Source organism: Diadema setosum, chromosome 2 (assembly GCF_964275005.1).
Source record: "Diadema setosum chromosome 2, eeDiaSeto1, whole genome shotgun sequence".
NCBI classification, from domain to species: Eukaryota; Metazoa; Echinodermata; class Echinoidea; order Diadematoida; family Diadematidae; genus Diadema; species Diadema setosum.
The window spans coordinates 39,403,807-39,418,134 of NC_092686.1; the positions used below are offsets into that span (position 1 = coordinate 39,403,807).

General features: G+C 37.9%; 1 protein-coding gene across 1 annotated transcript in view; it reads left to right on the top strand.

The window, feature by feature from the left end:
* Positions 1 to 14,328, top strand: part of LOC140244965 (histone deacetylase 6-like) — an 89,222-nt gene that overhangs the window by 23,760 nt on the left and 51,134 nt on the right. Inside the window, exons 10-19 of the mRNA XM_072324576.1 lie at positions 1,638 to 1,663; positions 2,403 to 2,507; positions 5,014 to 5,082; positions 5,686 to 5,812; positions 8,306 to 8,371; positions 10,013 to 10,072; positions 10,968 to 11,164; positions 12,565 to 12,632; positions 13,289 to 13,463; positions 14,211 to 14,255. Of these exons, the coding sequence (XP_072180677.1) occupies positions 1,638 to 1,663; positions 2,403 to 2,507; positions 5,014 to 5,082; positions 5,686 to 5,812; positions 8,306 to 8,371; positions 10,013 to 10,072; positions 10,968 to 11,164; positions 12,565 to 12,632; positions 13,289 to 13,463; positions 14,211 to 14,255 (938 nt within the window). The remainder of the gene's footprint in view (positions 1 to 1,637; positions 1,664 to 2,402; positions 2,508 to 5,013; positions 5,083 to 5,685; positions 5,813 to 8,305; positions 8,372 to 10,012; positions 10,073 to 10,967; positions 11,165 to 12,564; positions 12,633 to 13,288; positions 13,464 to 14,210; positions 14,256 to 14,328) is intronic.

Consider the following 14,328-nt stretch of genomic DNA (forward strand, 5'->3'; position numbering starts at 1 on the left):
ACAAAATATTTGGATTAAACGCTAGCACTTTCTTAAACATTCGTAGAATTCTTGGACACGTAGGGCGTTCTGTATAAATACATATCCACAACCATGGGAAATGATTACCCAGAACTGATGTGGGAACGTCAATGAAAAGTCCTTCAATCATTCAAGCATCACGGCTTGATTGTTTACTTGCTGCGATCACTGCACTGTACATGTGTTGTAGCGATCTGGCTCGCCATCATGTACAGAAAAGCGAAGGCGGGCAGCGAGCTGAAATGTACGTGTACTGGATGGACGGAGGTCAAAACACACCAGTCCGAAGCTTGCTTTGTAAGTTTGATGTAAACGACAACTGATAGGGAATCTTTGAAATATTGTTGTGGTATTTTGGTAGATTTTTTTGTGTTAAATATCAACAAAATCAAAGATCGCTTGAAGAAAAATTGTCCCGTTTATCAGAGGTCCCCGCCCGATTATCCAGTGAAAATAACGTGCATTGGAAATGTTTCTGGGAAGCATATGTCATTTAAGCGAGGTTCCCGATTATCAGATGCCCGATTATGCGATGAATACTGTACTGATGAATCACTGGTGTATCACTAACAACTCACGTATGATTGGCGCTATATTAAAACGGCCATGTTATCATATTATCCCGTCAGGCCAATTCCTGGCCGAGGGGTGCACATCAAACCCATATTTTGCGTGATCTTTCCGTATAGTTCTTGCGCAATTCATCAGTGATTTTCATTGTGTAAATCAGCGAAAAAGGTCAAATTCTCGATGGACAAGCACGCAAAACCAAATTTCTTACGTGATTCATGGGTTTACGCGACATTTGGGCAGTGTGACTGAGCCTCCATGGAATTGCTTAAAGCGCCGATCCGGCGCACATTGGCGGACAACTACAAAGGTTTCACGTCAGACAAACTCATGAAATGCGCAAATCGCGCATTTATTGCGTAAGGCTCAAATTTCTTACGTGATTCATGCGTTTACGTGACTTTGGGGCAGTGTGACCGGGCCCTTAGACACTCTGAAGCCCCCATCCCCCCCCCCCAATTAAAAATATAGACATCAACATAAACAACAGTGCCCAAACTGGTCTGTACAGCCTGGGTAATTTCTGCAGGTTTAATTTTGTTATGCATGCAGTAGAAACTACAATGTAGAACTCAATTATGACAAAAATAGATTAAATGTATATGGTCATTACCTTTGAATTGCTTGTGAAATTTATGTGACATTTCTAGAACACATTTTCGAAATAAACTTGTGTTCTTAACCAGAAAATTTTTTAAATGCAACAAGCTTACAAATCCATCTCTGTACCGAGGAGTCACATGATCTCTTGAAGTCCTCATGTCACTGTATTATGTTAACAGTGGCTGCACAGGGGAAAGGTCAACCTTATGCTCATGGTTGGTATTCTGAGTATAGTATTTTACTGTTTTCTTTTGCAGATCCATGTAGAAATCTTACTACAGCAATACCATTTTCTGTAATTGCACTGAGCTGTTTAAAAAAAGTCAAATCATTTCCTTCAAATATGACAGACAATACTATGATCTCCATGCTGTCATACTTTGAGATCCGTGCTAACGGACAATTTAATGATTCATTTACTCCATTGCTTTATTTACTCACAGCTCAGAAATGGATGTGCAGTTGTCAGGTAAAGGAAACCTCATATGTTATGAAAACCAGTGCAAATAGTGGTACCAAGTGCAATACTGTAATTGATATGACTGCCCATTACACTTCACATTTATTCTCATGTCTTGTCTTGTCTTTTTCCTTTGCTCTGTCAATTATGTGGTAGGATAGTCCAGAATAAACTCTGATTTTTTTTTAGATTATTTCTTATTATAAATGAAAAATTCATATCATAATTCCTCATGAGAGGATAATACAAACACAGTCTTGGGATAAGATCTTACTTTCAGTTTCAGTTTCTTGGTTTGATAACATAAATTTTCAATTGACACCCCATTGGGTTAGTATAGTCTCGAGTAAATCTTGCAATTATTCTCGTATTTTGTTGTTGTTCAGTCCAACAACAAAAAAAAACCCTTTTGGTTATGATAACCTTTGTTGGAACCAGCTGAACTATCAAAGCTGATCAAGAACCCCTTTGATTGTGACAAATGCGATGAACCGAACTCTGCTTTTATTGTGAAATACAAAGTCCACGTTGTACATAATGTATAAGTAGACAGAGGATGTGATAACTACGATATGTTTTTTTTTTTTTTTGTTCTTTTTTTAATACTTCAGTAGCATCTTTGAGCACAGTCACTTGCCAATTATGTGTACAAGCAAGATATTTGGTTAACCATTAGAACACAATCTCTAGACTATTCCATAAGATGTTTTTGTGTTTATTTGTTTCTTCTGTACAATGAATTTTGCAGAGTATCTGGCCATCACGCACAACGTGACCGTGCAAACGGGTACTCAATCCTGAACAGTGTGTCCCTTGCAGCAAAGCAAGCCAGAACAAAGTGGGGAGTTGATAGGTGAGCCCAGCCAGTTTTTCTTTTTCTTTTCATTTTGTTTTGCCGTGCAGGCTTTAAAATTAAATGCCATCCGATATGTTCGAGTCATTTATTCATAGAAAGAGAAAACAGATAGACTTGAGAACAGTTTTATTAGAATAAGAAATGTAAAAAAAAATTATCAAACTTTAGAATTCAGGGGGTGAGTTGTGAGATGATGATATGACTTCTTTTATTGTATATTTAAAATTCTTCTTTTATGTCTGACTTGTGTAGATGAAACTTCTTCTATTCTATACATTTGATTTTACTGCAATTTTCAAAACTAACTGATAGAACATTGAGTGTCATCTTCAGTGACTTTTCCTGCCCAGCAGGGATAGCAGTAAAACTGTTAAGGAACTGATAACGGAAGTGATAACTAGAGAAGCACTCTGAGAGCGCAGAACTCCACCAAGCATGCAGCTCATTTCCACCATTGATCTTGTTCTTCCATAGAGATATCAGTGATTTCAGTGATTTCCACCCATACGTCCTTATAGCATTGTGTGCTGAAAGTTGCCCGATTTCCCAATATGTAGAAGCCTTTGTTACATCATAAACCCTCATCTGCACAGCGCGCCTTGCTCTAGCAGAAACTAGAGCACGCACTTTAGTGCACGTTTGAAAACCTCAAATACGTGCAGCCTAAACTTCCAAGTTCATTGACCCCACCTGCCAAAATATCAAAAATCCTTCATAAATTCCCCCAAAATTCTCGGATCACTACCAAAAGTTAATTGTTTGTTACTTGTGTCATTCTCAACCTTTCCTGCTAGTTTCATCAAAATCTGTGAACTACTTTTTGAGTTATTTTGCACACGGACAAACTAACTTACTAACGAGCAAACAAACGGTTACGAAAACATAACCATTAACCTCCCCCCTTGGCGGAGGTAATGATGACAAGGACAAATATGTAGTACCGGTAGTTTGTGTCATATGAAAAAAAAAAATGTTTCACCATTAAAAAAATATATATGAATAGATATCACAGAGTGCCTGTTTGCTCAAATTGCCATTAGGGTGACATTTATATAATATTGACTGGCCTCGAGGGAGATACCAGAAAATATTGCCCAAACTGAAAGAATATTTCCCGAGTCGAAGACGAGGGCAATATTCTTTCAGTGCGGGCAGTATTTATCTGGTATCTCCCTCAAGGCCAGTCAATATCATAATCATTGCCTATCCCCTAGGTAAATTAAGAAAATATGTAATTACGGCTATACACTATGATATATAGATCAAACCACATTTGACTACCTTTAGATCATCACCAACATGTCAAATAATTGAAAAATTGTTCATCAATGCATATCATTCAACTCCAACTTCCAAGATATATGTGACCGTGCACCTCAAAACAAACATAAAGTCGCACACACTGATTTTGCGTGAGGACTGAAAATAAATGAAATGGGTCAACCTAGCCGAACTTGACTTTTTCATATTTTCTGAAAGAGCGGGTCTTCTTTTACATTATGCTAATATTTGGTATCATAAAACGGGCAGGAAAGTGTGTTTTTAGCAGTTTATATCGAACATTTTTGGTAGAATAGTGTGATTAGGTGCGTCTTTATAATCCTTTTTTCATTTCTGAAAAACCTTTCTAGTCCACACTCTTCACTTTCAACTCTAATAACTTTTGAAAGGATAGTGCTTCTGCTTTGAAAGTTGGCATTAATTATGGACAGAATGTGTTATTGAGGCATGCTTAATTTCAGCTTAATCTAATAATCCCTTCATTGTTGTTACTCTGGTTGTTTACTACTAGCTGTTTTTTTTTGTCCCATTCATCGCGCAGCCAGCACGGTTTGGTAAAGATTAAGCGCTTGAATAGACACTGTACTTCAGAGCCTCTTTTCTCAGTTCACACTTTTCCTGAGTTTGTGCTTTCTTTCCAATATTTAGATAGGTTAGAAGAGTCCATTTGATTTTAGTTATACATCATTTTAAAGCTTAAAGTCTGCTCTTTCAGAATAGAATCTTAACTAAAAATTCATGTCTGGCGACTTTTTGTTTGTTTTGAGGTGCAAGGTCACATATGTAGTTGTAACAGGCGAACTTCAAACATCTGAATGTTTTTACACTTTATTTTTGCTTCTGTTTCAATTTGGAGAGTTGTAATAACTGATTGTCACTATGCAGTTATTGAGCACAAATGGACAAGTCATTGTTTGACGTGTAGTGCTGCTGGAAGTGGTCAACCTTGTATGAGTTGATTTATCAGCGTTCTTCTGCTGTGCGTGTAACCGACACACAGCGACGTCCTTGAATGTCTTCGCTTTGTGGTCGCCTGGAATGTTTACGTGTTAAGTGATTGGCGAGACCCAGATGCTCGTGATATACTCTAATGTCGCCTGCTGACCTCCACGACCCTGCAAAATACCAACTGCTTTTGCCTGGCAAAACCAGCTCGTATAGGTAATAATTGATAATATTTTACGGTGTGAGTGACATATCATTATTCTTTCTTTTTTTCCAGGGTTCTGATTGTTGACTGGGATGTACACCATGGCCAGGGAACCCAGTACTTCTTTGAAGACGACCCCAGGTGAGGGAGACAATTTTTAATCTGCTGTAACACCAGCTCGAGAAAAACATGCACTGTTGTTCACATGAGTCAGTGGTTGCACTTGTTCATCTGTTAAGAGACATCAATGAGTCTTCTGTTTACCCTGATGCAAGCATTGCTGACATTAATGTAGGAAAAGTTACCATGTCTGACTGTGTGTCATACCCCTGATATTGTTTATGTGGAATATTTGTCACTTCAAAAACTTTTGATGAATTGCATGCTTCACCAAACTGGCCTAGAAAAAAAAAAATTAATATTTTTGACAGATCTTAATCTAATATACAGTATGTTTCAGAAACACTCTTCATTCGTTAGATTGTAAATGAGTAAAATGCGCTAAAATGCCTAGTGGGAAGAATCAATACCTGTAGTGCAAAAGTTTTGTCTATTAATGTACCTTCATTGTGCTTTTTCTGAATTTCTTCAGATGTGCTGGACATTATTTGCTACACTTAAAAATTGAAAAAAAATTGTGTTCCAAGCTGTGTATGCAATTGTACCATCCAGATGGATTAACCATTGATAGCTGCTAACAGTGTATTCCAACTCATGTGAGCATGTTTCATCCTGATTTCCCAGCGTGGTCTATTTCTCCATGCATCGCTATGAGAACATGGACTTCTGGCCACACCTGGAAGAGTCCAACTATGATCACATCGGCCTAGGAGCTGGCAAGGGGTACAACGTCAATGTTCCCTGGAACAAGGTTAGCTCTATTCTATGAACAATCAAACCTGCTTTAGCAGCCACCTGTCCAGAAAAACCAACTTTTTTTTTGTTTTTGTTTTCCCTTTAGAGCATTTATGTGTGTATGTTAACCCATTGAAGTCACATTCTGAAAATACTCCTGCAGCCCGCAGGTGTCTTTAGGAAACAAATTATCTCATCCTCAGCGGATTATTCAACGAACATGCCAGTGGAAACCACCCACAAACTGTACCTGCAAAGACCACTCTTTGTGTTATCTGTGCTGTCAAAGGTGCCCTTTATCATTGGGTCACATACATGTGAAAGTCTTTAGTCAATTTACTCTCAACATTTGATATTGACATTATTTATGTTTTTTTAACATATTGATTCTGTGCTTGTGAATACCATATCACAGAATTTACCATTTATTGCAATTGACATATTGTGTCTGTACTTACTAAGACATTGAAAAATATGTTCATGCTGTAAAATATTGATTGCTATTACATGTATGATGATGTTTGGCATGTTCTGCCTGTTAGATTGAATATCATCTATACTATTCTGGATTGTTGACATATTGTGTCTGTGTTTGAAAGCATTATGATATCATTGTTGCTGAAAGACTGAGAATGTGCCAGCACAGAAGAATCATTGTCAATTGCATATATCTGTTTTGATGAACTTTACATTTCCCATTTTGACAAGCTTACTTTTTTGTGTATTTTAATAGTCAGAACACATTCTTTGTTTTATTATAGTGAAAATCTTCATCCTGTAACACACACACACACATTCACACACACAAACAGAACCTTTTATCAAACCCTAGTTCAATTCTTTTTCATTGAAGTCCGAGCTGCTGGAGCAGGGGTGTTAATCACTTTCAGTGATAGTTTCATATAGTTCAGATTTATTTTGTGTGTACCCATGTGTGAAGATTTGATGGATGGATTTCTACTGATGTTATTTTTATGCCTCCGCCACGAAGTGGTGCCGGAGGCATTATGTTTTCGGGTTGTCCGTCCGTCCGTCCTTCCGTCCGTCCGTCCGTCCGTCCGTCCGTCCGTCCTTCCGTCCGTCCGTAATGAATTTTGTGGACAAGGTAACTATCGAAACCTGTTGAGGTATCCTAATGAAACTTGGCATGTATGTGTATTAGGGGGTGAAGTTGTGCCTATCAACTTTTGAGTGCACATGCTCAAGGTCAAAGGTCAAAAGGTCAAGGTCAAATATATAAAATTTCACTATTTCCACCATATCTAGTGAATGCCTGAAGATATTTACTTGAAACTTAGTGTATACATGTATTACCCAATTGAGATTCTCTGGTGAAAGTTTGGGTCATGAGGTCAAAGGTCAAAGGTCAAAAGGTCAGGGTCAAATACTTAAAATTTCACTGTTTCCACCATATCTATTGAATGCCTGAAGAGATTTTCTTGAAACTTAGTGTATACATGTATTACCCAATTAAGATTCTCTGGTGAAAGTTTGAGTCATGAGGTCAAAGGTCAAAGGTCAAAAGGTAAAGTAAAAATATTAAAACTTCTTTTGTTTTCTCCGCACCTTGGAAAATTGTTCAAGGTATCTTCATGGAACATAGTATATACATGTACTGACTGGAAGTGATTATCTAGAGAATGTAGGGTTCATGGGGTCAAAGGTCAGGGGTCAAAGGTCAAGTGCAAGACTTCAAAATTGTACTATTACCCTCATATTTATGCAATGCCAGCAGGGTTATTTTTTTACACTTGGTGTATGCGTGTGTAACCTAATAGAAATTCTCTGGAAAGTTTTTTTTTTTCTCTTTTTGCCTCAAAGGTCTAAAGGTCAAAGATCAAGTGAAAGTGCTGAATTAACTTTTTCCTCCATATCTCGGAAGTGGCTCAAGTTACCTTGAAACTTAGTACATATTATGCATGTTCTACCTGAAAGTAATTATCTTATGAATTTTAGGGTCAAGGGCCAGATGAAAATGGTAACAATTTACCATTCAATTCAGAAATTGCACTTTTTCTCCACACCTGTACCTTGAAAATTACTCAATGCCTAAATGTATGAATGGGTCAAAGTCAAGTTAAAGTCCTTAAATCCCTAGATACATGCTCTCCTATTCATCCAATTAAACCTAGGTCAAGGAAGGTGAACATTCAACACATTTGTGACAAACTTGTCATTTCAATATTTTGCCAATTTTGTGAAAATGTAATCACACATTGTCCACATGTACTATCTAGACCTATTGGGAAAATCATGCATTATGGCGGAGGCATACCAGTCGCCAAAGCGACATTTCTAGTTTTAGATTTATTATTTGTTTGTTTGTTTGTTTGTTTTTTGCTCAAGTGAAGTGTCCTTATGATGAGCATCAGTGTTAGTAGGGCCATAGGACTCAATGTCTGGTTACAGTCTTCAAAGCCTGAAAGCCTGTAGTGTAGAAATGAATATTTGCAAGTTGCTGAAAGCTTTAATTAGTCCTTAATACCTCATACTTTTTCTTCCCACACAGACGGGGATGGGTGATGCCGAGTTTCTGGCTGTCTTCCATAACCTGCTGTTGCCGCTTGCTCATGAGGTGAGAAATCTGCCCTCACTTTGCTTCTCTCACATACAGTGTATATACAATATTACCTTTGAATGAAACTCTTTTGTATCATGACAACTTCTTGGGGAGGGTCGTCAAGCTGTCGTAGCACTGGTGTCACTGCCTTGACACAAGCCACTGTAAAACCAGAAATTGAAATGCACGCTGAAGTTCTTGTATACACTATGTGCACTGAATGCCAGTGGCAAGTTTTGAAGTTTTCATCTAGTGAAAAAGACTGTCGATTGTGGTCCCTTAAAATGTCAAACCATGAAAAATTTCTTGCTTTACAGTATTCAGTTTTGGGACTGCATGGTCCAAATATCTTGGTCAAATTCTATGTATTTACCTATTTGTTGGTTGATAGATATCTCCAAACATGCATTGAGGAACTCAGAGATATTTTGGAAATCAGACTGTGAAGCAGAGCAACAGAACAATGGATGTTTGAGATTTTCTAGTATGAAAAATGTGTCATTCAAATATTTCACTTTGATAATTTTTAATTTTTCATGATCATGTTTAATTTATAAAAAAAGGGGGGGGGGCTCTATTCAGTCATTTCGATCTCTACACAGTGTTTCTATCCCGGGTAAAGTTGTAAATTGTCATTGTCATGTCCTTATCCCTGTTCTATCAATATTTCCCTATAACAGAAGAAGTATGTTAATATTGATATCTGTGAAATCAAGATGGTTCATAGCAAGGAGAGAAAAAAGTACCAGTAACTTGTTGTGGTGCATATTTAAACTTTGCATCGGTAGTTTGGCAAACATCTTTTTGTATTCCAGAAATTGTAAGTGTGCATGTGGATACTTGTTAAAGTTGTCCGTAATTTGTGAGAGTGTAGACAGATGAAAAACAGTTTTGCTCTCAGATTACCACTCGCATGCTATGAAAAAGAACTGTGAATTAAACAAAAATTAAAGGGATGGTATAGTTTTGGTTGAGACCAAATTTCAGGTTTCTAACATTTTTTGATGAGATGATGAGAAACCTCTTCTGAAATATGAAAGAGCATGTAATTCCATGAGAAATTCAATGTTTATTTGATGAAAATTGGTTTTGAAATGGCTGAGATATCCAAAACAGAGTGATTCCAGTAAAGTGTGGGACCCACACTTTATTACGATCGCTTTGTTTTACTTTGTTTTGGGGTGTTTCAGTCATTCCACACCCGATTTTCATCGAATAAACTTTGAATTCCTCTTAAAATGGTATGCTCTGTACCATTTCACAAGTGTTTTCTTGGTATCTTGCAAAAAGTTAAAAGCCCAATTCTCAGCTCCACCAATACTGTACCATCCCTTTAAGGGAAAAAAAATAACACTAAAGTTTCCAAGTCTCCCTGATCTTTCAGGAGGCTGCCGAAAAACTTAACAATTTCATTACATCCTTAGAAAATATAAGAGCCTCCCTGATTTTAGATACTGCTGCCTATGGAGATGCATGTAACCTAAAAGTACCTTCCTAAAAGCTGGCTTACAACCTCCTTGGTTTTGATGCAAGAATGTAGGCAGTCTTACAACGCAGGACAAAATGGGTCAGTCACGAATACCTCGTTCGACTAGTGTTTGAAAGTACATGTACACTAGGTGATATGTGATGCTTCTGTTACTTTGCCCTTTACAGTTCAACCCTCAGCTCATTCTGGTCAGTGCTGGCTTTGATTGTGCCATCAATGATCCCAAGGTATGATGAAGACTGTCTTTCTTTTTTGTCTTAAATCATACAGGTTATTTGGTTATATATTTTCTATGTAATAACATATACACATTCAAATAATCCCATGTTTTTGTGATATTTGATTAATGTGTAGATGTGGCACATATCACAGCACAGATTAATGAAAAGCTAAGCAATCAAGATGGGATGTTGTGATCCTGTACAAGCCCCAAAATGTTCAATGTTCCAGATTCTGTCAAATGTTTACATTAGTAATCAACTCCATCCCCATTCTATCTACACTTTGTGTCAGTGTTGAGAGAAATGTCAATGTATGTAGCTGATGTTCGTAGTTTCTTTGCTAACAGTAAAACTGCAGGCAAGGTTACATTTTGGTGTGCTTTGTGAATTTCTGTGTGTCACATCCAAAAAATTCTGCAACTGGCCATGTATTCCTACATCCTTTTGTTCTAAACAACATATTTGCTGTTGGCCTGGTGAATAAGTAAGTTACAGACCAGGATGTATTCGTATTGGAGGTGCAGAAAAGTCCTAGAAGAGAGGAAAACTATGAAATGTATTTTACCCACCAAGTTTTAGAGTGATGTATCATACAAATTGAAAGTGTAATGATTTCTCCTTTCAAAGAATGCCTGTCCAATAGAAGTTGGTCTTCATGTTGTAACAATAACATTATCAGCTGTAAGTTTATACTTTTTAAATCACATTGTATTAGAGTCTTTAAGAATTTCTCTGTACTTTCATTTTTCAACCTTTTAGCAAGAGTAGTTTACAGTTTAGATGCAGAGTAAATGTAAAGGTTCATGCAGAATTTGTTAGGTTGATCTCTGGTTGTCATTTGCATACACTGTAGTGTGATATTTGATTACAAGTCATCTTTCAATTACTGGTGACTGCACAGGGTGAGATGGCGGTCAGTCCGGCCTGCTTCGCCCACCTGACCCGCGAGCTGATGAGTCTAGCCGAGGGGCGTGTGGTGCTGAGCCAGGAGGGTGGCTACTGCCTCGACTCCCTAGGGGAGTCTATGGCCTGGTGTGTGGAGGCCCTGCTGGGGGATGAATGCCCAGCGTTGCCCCCACTAAAGGGTGTCTGTGACAGGTGAGAGCATGCAAGAGTTACCCAGAGAACTCTCCCTCCTCTTTCCTCGCATATGACAATCAATTCTTCTTTAGTTTGTAATTTCTGTCTTCTTTTGTCATTTTGGGGTGATAATGGAAAAAATATGATTTCTGAAATGCTTATGATGATCTGCCTCCTGAAATATGACACATGCTCGTTCATTGTTTAATAATTTTGTCAAATGTTATAAAATGTGTTTTTCAACTTTCACTGTAGGCAAGCACAGCCTGTGTAGTTCATATACTGAGCTGTATGTGACATAGCAGCTGAGTTGCCCTGCCTTTACAGTCCCCTTGTTTGGACTTTGCAGAGTTATGTAACTTTGTAGGTTGCATCTGAATCTCACAAAACTACCCATCTGGTACAATTTAGCATCACCAAAGAAGCTTTGCAAAGAATAAGAACTTAGAAACTAAAATAGAACATACAAAAAATTGATTGATCACCTGTATTTGACACAAAGTTACGTGCAGAGTTTTGTAGGACTCATACATATACACTGTACATACGTTGTATCAGGTCTCGACATTGGCAGTGGCCGGGTGGCCTGGTGGCCCAGAGCTACTGAAAGTTAGAGGTGGGCCACCAAAGTTATCTTTTGGCAGCCCGATTGGACAACTAAGATTCAAAATGGAATGTTACTTTTGTTTTTATTTCAGACCACTACATATATGTATATATGTATATATATATTTTTTTTTTTTTTTGGGGGGGGGGGGCAACACAAAAAGAGTTAGTGTCGAGCCCTGCATACATTGTATATGCATTAGCATCATGGCCAGTTGTATGCCATTCAGACCACAGCTAAAATGTGAAAATAAATAGCTGGTGATGATGATGGTGATACTATAGGAGTAGGATGAATATTAGGATGTTGAAGGCTTCCTGTACTGCACCTTATATCCCTGCCTATTTTTCATTTTATGTTTTGTTTTGTTTTATTTGTAAAGTTTAATGCCAATGCCCATTAACAAGTAAACTTTTATCAAGGCACTAGTCTAGGAGAGTCATTACATGTATTTTCCGAGGTTGCAATAATTTTTGAGCTATCTGAAGAAAAAGTACTATCATACACTTTTGGAGTTGGAAGCATCTTGAGTAAACCTGTCTGGCTTGGTATTCAAAATAGTATGCAACTGTGTGGTAGTCACTGGCACTTGCTGAGATGAATTCAAACAGTCTTAACCCTAGTATTTAATAGGCCTGCAGGGACTTTGGACAGTGTGTGCTATGCTAAGGGGTTTCTGTGATCAAACTGGTCATCGTCACCCCTTGTTTTAAATCAAAAGTGTTTTGGAACAGCATTACATGAATACTGCAAAGATACATTAACGAGTCTTCTTTCCCTCTTTCTTACTTTCTCTTTGTGTGTGTCATAGTGCCAGTGAGACCATACTGAATGTAATCAAGGCTCTCCAGCCGTATTGGAACTGCTTTCAGTGCCAAGGTAAAGCAGAGTTTGGAAAATATCTGTCAATGTGAAGTGTTTGCCTGTTAAAGCAAAATTATATGAGTTTGTGCTATCTTGTCAAAATATGTGCAAAATACACAACAGATCAGTGAGTTCTGTCAATGGTCTAGTAGCTAGAGCGCATGCATGAAGAGATATGTTCATGGAGTTTACATGCCTGCTTTCCCCTTCCCCTTCACTATTCAGATCTGTTGTATTGCAGAGATAACCTTAAAAAAAAAATTGTATGTTGTGTGTATTTGCGTATGTTTATGAAAGTAATTTGTAATGTTTGCAACTATTCAAGATTTTGCTCTGCTGTTGTGCTTATATCATCATAGGTAAAGTTTGAGTCATACATCCATGGGAGACTTAATTCAAACTTGAAACTTTGAAAATGACATGTTGTTTCCTGACCATTTCTGGTGAAACGGAAAGTAGGAAAAACCAAATCCAGAATTGAAATATAGCATGATGCAATGCTTTATCCCACAGGAAACAAGATGAGAAGAGCAAGAACCTATTCTAGAAAGAACATGTAATCACAAAAACAAACAAACAGACACAGCAACTTACATTAATGGTGAACACATTGAAAGACAGAATGTATAAGCCAAGATGTAGCATGTGATATAAATTCTCTGTCCTGACAGTTAAACCCTTGGAAAGCAAGAAGCCGATCCAGAATGAAGCTGTTAGCAGCACCACGCCCGGCGACCAGCCTCCCCAGGGTGGGGAAGGCAACGGGGCTGCAGACCCCACAGCAGAAGTGAGGGCAGTAGGGGACAGGCTTCAGAAGGAGCTCGCACTCTCCAGACCCCCTCACAGGTACCGGGCAAATTCCCTCTCTCTCTTTGAGAATTAGATGTAGAGGGCAGTGCTGGCATAGCTTTAGATATTAGCTGGATACAACAGGAAAATAAAGATGTGGTAAAGACCACATTGTCATATGATATTTATTTGAATTCTAGCTTAACACTTGTAGACACACACACACACACACACACACACAGAAATTGAAAAGGAAAATAAAACCTCAGAAGAGGTACTACTCTCTTTCTAGAAAATAAAGTGATGACGTGTTTAAATTCATTTATTTTGTCAAAAATCAATCTTATCTCTAATGCATTTTTGGGTGTGTAAATGTCAGCAGAGGGTTTTGACATGTGTTACTTTCTCATCTGGGCAGATTTTGAAAAATAATGCTGTAAACCACAAATTTGTGACTTGCAAAACTCCACTTTATGTACACTAAGTTCATCTTACCCAGCTTAGCGCAATCATACTCGGCTGGAAATTACCACTTTTACAGCAGTGGCTGAAATCAACAGAATTTACACGAGGACATGATTTGAACCTGTATCAGTATTTAGAGAGTTAAGAACCTTATTCAATATACCATTATACTCCCAGTTATCCATTCATTCGTATTTATGAGAGTACTTTGTGTGCCATGTCAAAGAGCAGTCCTAAATGGCATACATCAGCAATGGAGTACTTATCATTCCTTGTACTTGCAACATTGGCTCACGCCGTGGTAACAGCACATGGTCTTGTTTAATTTCTCATATATAGAACTGGCCTGGTGTATGACGAGCAGATGAAGCTGCACAAAGCGTTGTAAGTGTCCTGATTAAAAATATTTGCGTATGTATGGGGCAATATACAAATTTGTTGTAAATATTTGGAAGTT